Below are 12,489 nucleotides of genomic sequence, written 5' to 3' on the forward strand. Positions count from 1 at the left end.
CACATACAAACCTCTCCCCGCCCCCCACAAACCTGGGTGGATTCCTGGCTTCTCCTTCCTTTTAGGAAGGACACATAGGTCAGAGGAGAAACTGTCCAATCTCTAGTGCTTTCGGTCACAAGATCAGACAGGGCCCTGGAACCCAGCATGGGGACATGGCAGCAGGAGGGGAAGACAGGCAGAGAACAGAGGTTCTCTGTTCAAGGCCTTCAACACCCTCCCCCACCCCCAACTGCCATCAGTTCCCAGGTCCTGCATCCTTCACCTGAGATATCTACATTCAGGGCGTTCACACTGGGCTGAGAAGCAGGCAAGCCCACCGGGCATCCACCCCAACACCAGCCCCTGACATGCAAACTCCCCAGATACAAGATGGAAGAAGAATGAATTTACTGGGACTTCTCATATGCAGACCATGCTGTGTGGCTGTCACATTTCACTAAATCTGTTTCAGGGGGAAGGAGAACTGACTCCCCTGAGGGACTTGCTTGAGTAAGAAACTGTCTCAGCGTGGAGGGGATTGAGTTTGGCTTTCATTAGGGGGCAGTGTGCACATTTGGACACAGAGCTCGATTTGTCAGCACAGAGGAGGAGAAGCTGGGCTGAGGGCTGTCACCAGCAATCTCCTACTCAAACAGAGCCTCACCTCTTCAGAGAATAGCTGTTTGGCACGGCACCATTTAGGTAAAAATGGAGAGGGGGCTATATGTACGTGTGTGTGTGTGTGTGTGTGTATGTGTATGTATATACATATGTATGCATTCATGAACGTACCTGTGAATTTGTTCATCTGTGCATGAAATATCCCTGGAAGGATCCAGTAATATGTTCTCTTTGGTTACCCCCAGGGAAGAGAACTGAGTAGTCCAGAGATTGTATCAGGCAGAGACAGGATGGGTTGTGGTCAGAAGTAACCCCAGAATACAAGGCTTAAACAAGATAGCTCTCACATTCCAGGACTGGATAATGGTGACAAAGTGTCAGGAACCCAGGCTCCTTCGCTCTTGTTGCTCAACCATCCCTACAGTGTTGCCCTTCTCAGGATAGACAGGGATGGCCCCGACCCCTGCCCTTGCAATTCCATTCCAGACAGTAAGAAGAGGGAAAATATGCCTGTTAGATGCTGAGCAGGCTACTTCTGCTCACCTACCATTGGCCAACACTCAATCACTTGGCTACACCTAGGAAGTGTCTTTCTTGGCAGAGTAGTCATGAGCTCAGTTAAAATTAGGGGCTTTCTTTTTAAAAGAAGAAGGGGAGAATAGGCAGAAGGGGACAACCAGTATAGGAATAGAGTGAAAGGGATAATTTCACTTCATAGATCTGTCTTATACCTTTTGAACCATATGAATGAAGAAAGAACATTAAAAGTCACAAATTGAGCACATACATTCACCTCTCTTCTAGGCTATGGGCCCATTAGAAAAAAAATATAAGGTATTTTTAAAAAGAATTAAACCATAGTAGTGCTAGAAAACAAGAGAAGTTGCCAGCAGATTAGAAAGTCTGGGAAGATACAAAAAACTAGAAAGGTAAAGCATAACTCTAAATGCCAGGACCAAGAACATCTCTTCTCAAGGTCATTCCAAAAAAAAACTCCAACTCAGAGCCAAGAAACAGAAAGTAAGAGTAGGCCACAGGGCAATCATCAGGATAGCTGAGCAAAGAACTATATTCCCAGTGAGGCTCCCATCTTTTCCCTCTCTCCACCCCCTCACATACTCTCAACCCATAGGGAGCAACTTTGCCCAGGACCCAAACATGACTCTCCAAATAACGAGTGATCTATCTAGGAAGGGATCCTGATAGGGATGTTGAAACTCAAGAGAGAAGTAGAATAGAGATTAAAATTGCTCTAGACATGTATGAGAAACATATATGAATAGGAGAGGGTGCGGAGGGATGGCTCTGCCCAAGAGGAAAGCATTAATTTTGCTTTAGTCCATTATTTAAGCCTCTCTGTTCATCGGTTAGTGTGGGCATCTCCAGGCTGTAATCTAGAGGTGAGCCTGCTGACACATGGACCCACAGCCTATAGGAGCCTGTAGCCAGCCCTCCCCTTCCAGGGGTGGCTTCCCCGGAAAACAGGCTTTACCAGCGATCTAGACATATTAATGTCCTCCTTCATTATGAAAGAGGATGAACGGCCAAATATTAGAGGAAAACCAATAGCATGAAAGAGCTAAACCAAGATGTGTAAACAAAAGGAGCCATCCTGGAAAAACAAGACAAGATAGGGAATATTCAAGAAGAAAACTATGGAGAGATTTGAGAGAATGTTAAACCTCTAAAACAAAAGCTAGCTGCCATTACAAAGGAACCATCAGTGAACAAGGAATCATTCCTGGGAATTTAAAAATGACTGTCCAAAAACTATTTTCGGCAAACAGAAGGAATTACAGAATAGCCAAGACTAAAAACCATACCGATTATCTGTAAGTCAATGAAATCTCCTACGACACAGGAAATGCACAAAGCAGTGAGAAATTAAAGTCCAGGAACAAAGAAAGATCCAAGAGGTCAACACAGATTCACGGGGGAGTTTGAGAAAGAACAAAAAGAGAGAGGGCGGGGATCAGACATAAGAGAAACACTTCTGAGCTAGGAGAAAACACAGATCTTCAGATAAGACCTGCAGGTATCAGGCAGGATAAATACAAGTAAGATCCATACCTAGACATCTGTAGACATTTCAGAGCCCCAGGAACAATGAGAGTCTTAAAAAGAAAAAGAAAAAGAAAAAGAAAAAAAGAAAGAAAAAAAAGGTCAGCTACAAAGGAATGAGATGTGACTGAAATGACTTCCCAGCAGAAATACTTTTAAACTATGTCTTTAAAATCCCAGCCATCTACTCTGGAATAGGAATTTGAGCCTAAATTATATTCCAGGCCAAACTATCAATCAGTAAGGGTTAGGGGAGGGATGTTTTCAGCTGTGCAGGGGAAAGCAGTGCACTCAAATTTACACATGTACTTGAGCAAAGCAAAAGGAATCTAAGAATGAGATTTAAAGGAAGATGAGGTTAAAACTAATGAAAAACAGTGGTTCCTGTGAAAGTGAGGAAAATAAAAATGCAATTAAAAGAGAGCTTTGAACCTTGACAATTGTGGGATAGGGATTAAGGTCATGGGATTAATTTTATTTCTCTACTACAGGCCTGATGCATGACATTCACGCAAGGGGCGTGGCCCCCGCCATGGCAGCAGCCGCCTTTGCCTTGGCCCCGCCCCCCGAGGCTTCATCCAGAAGGATGTCCAGTCTAATTAACATATTATGGTTTTACTAGTAGCCATGTGCACGAATCCGTGCGCCAGTAGCTCTCTGCGGGGCCTGGCTGCTCTGCGCCCACTGCCCAGAGGCTCTCTGTGGCCAGGTGCAGTGATGAGGCAAGCATTCTGCCAGGCCACTCACAATGCCCGCTCTCAGCAGCCGCCCCAGGACTGGAGGAGTGCCCTGGAGGACTGCGGCAGGGCTGAGAGGACTGCCGCCATCTTTGTGATGGATTGATGGTTAATTTGCATATTATCCTTTTACTAGATAGGATTATTATAGGTAGATCTGACCACGTTTTGTTCTACAGTGATTAGTATTTACCTAACCATGATATGGTAAATGCTATTTTTATTAGGTTTAAGTATTCAGAAGTTCACTGAGATGACTATAGTTATTGAGCAGAATGTAGACATTATAAATTGTGAAACTGGGAAGGATGGAGATCGTAGCTATTTGTGGAAGAATAAGCACGAGGAAAGAAGCAGAGAAGCTGCAGAATAAACTGAATTATGTGACCCCATTTATATATATGTTTATTTTACATGCATAGTAAAACCGCTGAAAAACTTAAAATCACTTTTACTTTCTACACTTCCACATATTTTAAATTTTTACAAGTATAACTTTAGCAATTAAAAAACTTTAACTAGAATACTAAAGATGTACATATTTTATTAGCTTGCGAGGGCACTTAGGGTTTTTGGTAAGGCCCTGTAAAACGAACTGCATTTTGTGAAACCCATAATCTAGAGCTAAACAGAAGCCTGCAGTTCTAAATCTAATTAAAAAACAAGACAAAACAACTCTCCCATTACCATCACCACAAAAAATAAAATAATAAAAAAAATAAAGCTCAACACTGCCATCTACTGAGGATTTCTTGGAGAATCTGAGTTGGGAAGGCTTTTTGTTTTGTTTTATAAAGAACACTAGATGATTGGTGCACAGATTTGGGTCCCTTGGCCTAGCCTGCAGGGATCAGGCCGAAACAGGCTCTCCAACATCCCTTGTGGGTCCTGGATTGTGAGAGGGACCCCACCAGTGTACGACTGGGGCTGGGGAGGGGTTGGGGAGGGCTCCAGGACATGTCCGGCCCATCTCACCCAGGCCCAATCAGCTGAACCCCAGCCACAAGCAAACCTATTGGTTGGAGTGCCTGCTCCCTGGTGGTCAGTGTGTGTAATAGCTACCGGTCAAATGGTCAAACAGTTGCTTAGGCTTTTATATACAGTAGGTCCTTGGGTTACATCAGAGATCTGTTCCTATGGTGTGATGTAATGCAATTTTTGCTGTAAGTCAGAACCCATCTACACAAACACCTACATCACTCACATGGAGCACATACACAGCAGTAATGAAGTGAAGCAGTAAAAACAGTTTAAAAGATAACAATTCCTGACCTTTATTTGTGGTAAATAAATAATAAAAAACATAAAGCACATATGTACACATGTCAAAATGACAGAACTTTTTTTTTTTTTAAATAAAAAAAAAGGGAGATGGCAATGTAACCACAAAACGACGTACGTAGAGTCTGATGTAACCCGAGGACTGCCTGTATGTAAATTGCCTTTTGACACCTGCACAAACTTGAAATCTGGCTTATCTTCCACCAGGAGCAGGGATTACTAGCAACACACAGTCAGGATGGTATGGAGATGCTTGGGAAAGTCTGGGCAACAGTTTAAGACATCGAGTTTGTTCACCACAGCAAAGAACTGATCCAAGGACACAGCCTCGTTTCTGACACGGCCGAAGTGGTTGGGACCCATGAAGAGGAGGGACAGGGTACCAGAAAGAACCTTTAATAAGTCTTGCTTTCCAAAAATAACTTGTCCAGTGAAATAGTGAATGCATCCCTGGTCTCTGAAAATGGAAGAACAGTGTAAGCCCGTCCTGGGAGTTCCAGAAAGAATGCTGGTGTGCCTGAGTTAGATTACATGGCCAACGCATTCAGCTCATGTTTTGGGATGACTTGAATACACCAAGGCGCCAGAGTCCAAGAGGAACCAAGCTGCATCTGATTAGCCATCTTGCCATACCCAACCTGTTAGCAGACATTGGATTTGCATATCACACTTATCCACCCTTAGGACATGTTCCATAAAAACCCAGGCCCTGGAATCTAACAAACCAAACTCTTGTACCTTTTTAAAGTAAAGGTTGAAAATATCAACATCCCAGTAAGATCAAAGCAACCTTCATTCACTTATGGGTTTAAAAAGGGAACACAAAACAAAACAAATAAAAACGCCACCGTATTAGAATTACAAATGTAGTGGAACTGAAAAGACTCCCAAAATCATCTGGTTCACTAAGCTCATACCCTGGGCTGCTGTAAATAAGAATTTTTCAATGTGGTTGTGTTGTGTGTGTGTGTTTTAGAAGGCTAATATAAGAAATAGGAAGGGGGGGGGGTGATATGGTGATATGTACAGGTTGTTATCTAGTCAATGCTTAATAAATATGTATTGAGAATGTAAAAATGTTTTTTCACATTAATTTCAATCGAGCTCCAAACTTCCACTTTATTAAAAGTTGCTGGGTTCTAAGGAGAGCCAATTGTTCTAAAGAAAACGACATCAAGTATGAGAAAAATACAGATTAATAAGACAACAGAAGTAGAGCCCTTGCTGGTTTGGCTCAGTGGAGAGAGCACTGGCCAGTGGACGGAAGGGTCCCAGGTTCAATTCTGGTCAAGGGCACATACCTCAATCGCAGGCCAGATCCCCGGGCCTGGTTGGGGTGTGTGTGTGGGAGGGCCACCAGTCAATGTGTCTTTCTCACAGCAATGTTTTTTTCGGTCTCTCCCCTTCCCTTCCATTATCTAAAAACCAATGGAAAAATATCCTCGGGAGAGAATTAACCAAAAAAAGAAAGAGGGAAGCCAGGCCCTCCGCCAGGAGAGCCCCAGTGTGAAAGACTTGCTCCTTTAAAGTGAACATCCAGTCCACAGCTGCACTCAGCCCCATTCATGCTCATTCAGGGTTCCTTTAGCAGGATGACCTTCGTTCAAACTCTCCTTGGGCCTGCTCTATCCCAACCCTGGGCTAGGCAAGAGGTTCCCAGAAATGAGTGGCAGGTGGTCCCTACTCTTGGAGACTTCATTTCCAGCTGCAGAGGCAGGCCTCAGAACCATTCAAGGATACAGAATTTGCATAAGGGCTTAAAGGGAAGCATGTGTACAATATGACATGGCGTAAGAGAGCTACATAGACTCCTTGACAGGGCACCCCAGACATGCCTGGGACCCTAGAAGACAAGGGCCCAGCATTTGTTACATCAAATTTTTCTACTCATTTCTCAGAATAGCCCCATTTTGTAAATCCTTGATTAGAAAGCCAAAAAAAGTGCAGTTGCCAGATATGTCTAGCAGGCCATATATGGAAAAACACTTTTCCAAATCAGGAAACACCAGAGGCAGAAGACACCTATATAAAGCTAGTCAAGCTGTTTTTCTGAATCTATGATGTTTTAAAGAAAATGTCAGCTTCTCCTATGAAAGCTCTACAGAGGTGTCTTATTTTGAAGAAATAAAAAAACCTTAAGTCCAGTCTTTGAGTTGAAGTGACTAGTCTCTGCTTCTAGGGCAATCTAACCTGCAACCCTCTGTCCCCGCCAGTCAGGGGGTCAAGCACACCTCCTCCAGCAGTTTTTTAAGAATCAAAATAATAATACCACTCACACACAAACTTAGCAAACTTGCTGCGTCAGAAGCAAAACAGTTCCCTGCAGACAGGTCCCATCCTGACCACCGGCAGCTCAATAGCCCCCAGCAGATGGGAAGAAGCCAGCACAGAGATGCACCCTGGGCAGGCGAGCACTTCTCCAACATGTTTCGATATTGTAATTTGTCCTGGGTAGGTATCCAAAGATTCTAGTCTCTAACTTTAGCAACTACATTTCATAACAGCATGGCTCACTAGGACAGACACATTTTATTTTAACCTAGAAGCTTGGTGCACAAAATTCATGCATGGGTAGGGTCCCTAGGCCTGGCCAGTGATCAGGGCTGATTGGGGCCTCCTTACCCCAGCTGCTGGCTGCTGGCTGGGGCCTTTCTTCATCCTGTGCCACCCCCTGATGGGTTAGTGCATGTCATAGCAAGCGATTGGTCTCTTGGTTGAACTCCCATGGAGACAGTTTGCACATTAGGCTTTTATGTGTGTATATATATATAGGTGACGCCACTGGCACTTGGGGGAAAAGTAATTTATTTGCATTGCTTCCATTGTTCTACTGTAGTGTTAGGACTTGACATTAAGTATCACTCTTCTACTTCCTATTTACAATCCATTCAAAATATTACTACAAATACAATATACATACTTTAAAAACTTATGAGGAAATGCAGTTTTTGTTTTTCTCTCCTCTTTACAGGTTTCTCAAAATCAAATTAAAGGAAAATTCATATGGACATTTTCTGTACACATCTGAAAGGGCAGAGATTACATGATAAAAGCCAAAAGGATTTTGCACAAATACAATAAAATACAGGAAACAGAAAGTAAGGTGATGTTATTTGGGGTACAAATATAAACAATACAGTACCATTTGAGTAATGTAACAACATAATACTCACACTTTATAGAAATAAAACTGCAAACCTGGAGAATGCTCTGACAAATATTTAAACATATATATACAATGAGGTAAATGTACCTTGGTCTCTTGAGAGGTAATTTAAGTTTAAAGCAATTGACATTTTGAAGCATCTCCTTGACATATAAAGAAATAGCAAATACCCCACTCCATTGGCACAATGTGAAAAAGGGATATCAAAACACAGTTCATCATAGTCATTCACAAATCTAGTTAAAAAAATAAAAATAAATTCAATGAAGTTCTTTCTAAGCTTTAAGAAACAGGTTGAATGTTATTAACCACATTTTTAAAGTTTACAATTAAAAATAAGGTTGCATAATGGCATTGAAAACTTTTGAGTGTACTGACAATCCTCAGAATGTCCTAGAAGTCCAGCATTCCTAGACAGAGGGCCCTTGGCTAACCCAGTCTTCCAAACAGACTTAAGAAGCTGTACCACATTTCTGGAGCTATTCCTAAGATCTCAAAAATATGTGAACGGACATTTTTTGCCAAGTTGTAACAGAATCATAATTTGGAATCTCTATTATCTGGAGCCAAAGCACTGCCACAATCAAGAAACAAACAAACAAAAAAGGTGACTTACAATCGTTCTTTCAGTGTGAGGATAAAAATTAACTCTTGATGTGACATGTCTAATGGGATACTGATTTTGTTGTGCATTTTAATTAGCACTTTGCCATCATGTTTTACAAAATATTCTCTGTGACAGTTCTCAGAAGTAGAGAGAAATAAAAGGTAACTCAAGCATAAGCCGCAAAGCGGCCCAGTGACCAGTTACATTTTGTAGTAAGAACTGAAATTTGGAATTCTTGATGGCATGGCACTCTACACCAACTCAAGGCACTTCCTGAGCACTATTATTACAGCAGAATTATAGGCTCAGCTCTCCGGGCTTCACCCTGTCCTAGAGGGGATACAACTGGCCATGGCTGCCAGCATATCTCCCACTGCCATAGCCGCCACTCCTTGGCCAAGGCTGAAGTCAAAGTAGGGCAGCCAGCAGGACCATCATCTGCCTGATCTCCAAACTTGGAGACCCTTCTCAGTAACATCTAATATTCAAGGAAATGAAAAATGAAAGTATGTCCCACAACTTCCATCAACCATTTTAGATATTATGATAGATATCAAAATCAGCTATTTAGTTGAAAGGCTGCTAGGGAAGGGGAGGGGAAGGTTGGCAAGGTTATGGTCTCTGAGTTAGGGATCAGCGGGAAGGCAGGTTGAAAGAAACAGAGCTGAAGTTATATAAGGAAGGAGGACCATGCGCGTCTGTGCCCCAGTAGGCCATACCTCCCATTCTCATTCCTACAGGGTATTGACAAAATGGATGTGGACAGGTAATTAGCCTGAAGGTATATATTAGCCAAGTTGAAACTTAAAAGGTGAGCATCTGAATACAGGCAGTATAAATAAAGGCTTAAGTTTCTAAACGACAAGATTAATACTCTAGTCAAACTTAACTACAGTTGATCTGTTTCATTTTTTAAATTACTTTCATTTTCAATATTAGCCAATTGAGGTTTATCAAACTGTCATTAGCCAAACAAGGAACTAACTGCAGTAATACGTACATCAAATTTATAACTAAATTTCAACTTAAAAAAAAATTTCCTGAATCATGAAAAATATATTTTATCGACTTAAGTATAATTGTAACTCAATCTTTGATTTAATAAACAATATCATCAGCAAAAAATTGATTACCATGCCAAAACCGGTTTGGCTCAATGGTAGAGTGTCGGTCTGCGGACTGAAAGGTCGTAAGTTCAATTCCGGTCAAGGGCATGTACGTTGGTTGTGGGCACATCCCCAGTAGGGGGTGTGCAAGAGGCAGCTGGTCGATGTTTCTCTCTCATCGACATTTCTAACTCTCTCTCTCCCTTCCTCTCTGTAAAAAATCAATAAAATATATTTTTTTAAAAATTGATTACCTTGTATGAAAGTGAGTAATTATACATCACAACTTTAAATCAGATAAGAACTTTTGGTAGGTTCTTAAAATTATATAAAAATAGTTTTAGTGATAAAATACATTGGTCCCCTGGATTTCATAAAGGAGATCTGGGTAGATTTAGAAATGGCAGGGAAAAAAAGAGTGCCTAGTCACAGACCTAGGGATTATTAAACAAATTGTGTAACACAATTATAAAAACAAACCTGTCACATATTTGCTTTGATGAAATTACGGAAACTACAAAAATAACTCAAATTTGAAGTCAAAATATTAACCTCTAAGCACATTTCTTCTATGACATTTTTAAACACATGAAATTGACACTAAGTTCCTGTGTAATGTCATTCTTTCTAAAATTACTTTGGTTTTAAGACCAAATAGTCTTTCAAACTTAGTCTATGTAAAAGAGATAAGACATTATCGGAACGCAGTTCAGTCAGCGTCAATGGCCACTACCTCTTACTGACCTGAATACTGTAAAGGTTATTCTAAACCTTTCACTGGGAATCGACAGCACTGTAAAGTCAGTGTCTTGCCTCACAGCTAAGATAGTTTTGCCCCCTCAGAATAAGATCACAGTGATAAAGAAAACTTTAAAAATTGTAAAAGCTCTGCAAAGACTTTTAGCACTGGAAGTAAAACCAGTTGTTATAAGCTTTTTCAACTTAATGTGAGAAGACCATGACCAGTTTATTTTAAACATTCAATTTAACCAAAAACACCTGTAAATGGAAAACCTTTACTCAGAATATGCTTTAGCTACCACTCTCCCAAATACCACAAATATGCTGAATTTACTATAAAACCATGTAAATCAGCAGTTAAAATATCTGCACACAGAAGGAAAGACTAAATTAAAAGCTGCCTTCCTCAAAATGTAGTGAGATCTCAAAATCACACTAACTCTAACCTCAGCTGCAGACAGAAAAATCCACCAGTGACTCCTACATAACAAATGTGACTCTTGCACATCTGTTATCTACTCAAATTATTAACTACCTTTATCTTCCTAGAAAAAGGCCTATCATTTAACATTAACCATATTCTAACTTTAAACATAATTCATCTTAAAAAAATAACACTGTCTTTGATCAAATACAGAACAAAATGGCTTACAGAATGCCACACAACTTTCCACAAGCAGCTAGACAAATTTTCCTTTTTAAAAAAATTAGTCTGTATGCTACCAGTTTTAAATTAAAGTACTATAAGCATCTAGAGTGCCACTTGATATTTTTTAAAGTATACTTAGACGACACAACTAAAATGCAAAACCCTGATGAGAGACTATTCAACATGACCATGATAACAATTTACCAATTAATGCCACTTCATTTCTTTAGTGGTTTAAGCACATTCTGGTAGAAAGGCATTTTTAAATTGGAATACTAAATGACATCACAAAAACTCTTTAAAAAAAAAAAGCAAAAACTAAAATGTCTGGTTTACCCAGATAAACTATCTGAATTGAAACACTACAGGTTTTAACATACACGCAGACTTTAAGCAATTCTACTCATTTCCATTACAAAGACACAGAAGTGGCACTTACTGGTATAGTACAATCCCATTTGAAGGCATGTAATATTCTGAATAGGTGAAAGAACGATAATTGTTACAAAATAAAATTGCATAAATTATGTTCTTCACTATTATATGAGGTCATTTTTAGACTCAAGCTAAGAGTTTTTTAAGTGTTAGTTTTAAGATCCTGAAATTTACAGAACAGTACATTCAACGTCTGAATCAAGGAAACTCTTTAGTGGTTCAGAATCCTCTGAGAATGTACTAACCAGGAGGAAATTTCTTAAAAAAAAAGAAATGCTTCGTATAACTCAACTATCCAGCTCCTTTACCCTTAAAGATGATCTTCAGCACAGCAGAGTTGCCTAACGTTAAGACCAGAAATTTTAGCTTTAAAAAACAAAGAGTTTTGTATTAATAAAAAATAAAGGTAGACTATGCAACACTTTGTAACTGTCCTGGGAAAGAAGAGTTCATAGTGCACAGAGAGGACCCACATGGCTGATTCCTGGGCCCAAAGAAACCCTGGGAAGCTTTAAATTGACCTATGACACTGTTGCAAAAGGAGCAATATCCTTCTGTTCCTCTCAGTGAGGTAGAACAAGTGACCTCCCAAATTAGAGCCCAGGAGCAGATCTGAAGAAAAGGAGAGTTCAGCAAAGCCGCAGAATTACATTTTGATGCCTTCCTGTTGACTGAGTTGTGACAAAGTTTTCTTAATCCGCAAAGCTGTAAGCCTCGCTGCTCCATTGGCATACCAACATTCTCTCATAATTTTAGCCATTACTCTCAAGGCCTACAAGAAAATAGAAGAAAAAGAATTAATGCATGCACCCTTTCCATCAATCTAGATAAGGATATAATTTATCTGTGAGTTTTCTTTTCTAAATGACGTTTCTAAACGTACAAGTGTTTTGTTTGAGCATTTGTAATACCGTGTGAATAGAAATAACCTAAATTTCCATCAATGAGGTACTGATGCCAGCAGCTGGAAAGGAGACACAGAGCAACTCACTCTGTACACCTGAAAAAGCTGAATCCTAAACCAGAGCTACATAAGGCAAAGAAGGAACGTGACTCACACTAATTTAGAGTGAAATTCAGGCGAAAAATAGAAGCATTAGCCA

At 40.4% G+C, this 12,489-nt stretch overlaps 1 protein-coding gene across 2 annotated transcripts in view; it reads right to left on the bottom strand.

Moving 5' to 3' along the window:
- Positions 1-10,499: 10,499 nt before the first annotated feature.
- TGFBR1 (transforming growth factor beta receptor 1) overlaps positions 10,500-12,489 on the bottom strand; it is a 45,351-nt gene continuing 43,361 nt past the window's right edge. For both annotated transcript variants that reach the window (XM_084898433.1, XM_084898434.1), the window contains exon 9: positions 10,500-12,158. In XM_084898433.1, the coding sequence (XP_084754559.1) occupies positions 12,033-12,158 (126 nt within the window). In that variant the 3' untranslated portion in view covers positions 10,500-12,032. The remainder of the gene's footprint in view (positions 12,159-12,489) is intronic.

Source organism: Pipistrellus hanaki, assembly GCF_964339955.1.
Source record: "Pipistrellus hanaki genome assembly, chromosome: 11".
In the NCBI taxonomy this organism is placed as follows: domain Eukaryota; kingdom Metazoa; phylum Chordata; class Mammalia; order Chiroptera; family Vespertilionidae; genus Pipistrellus; species Pipistrellus hanaki.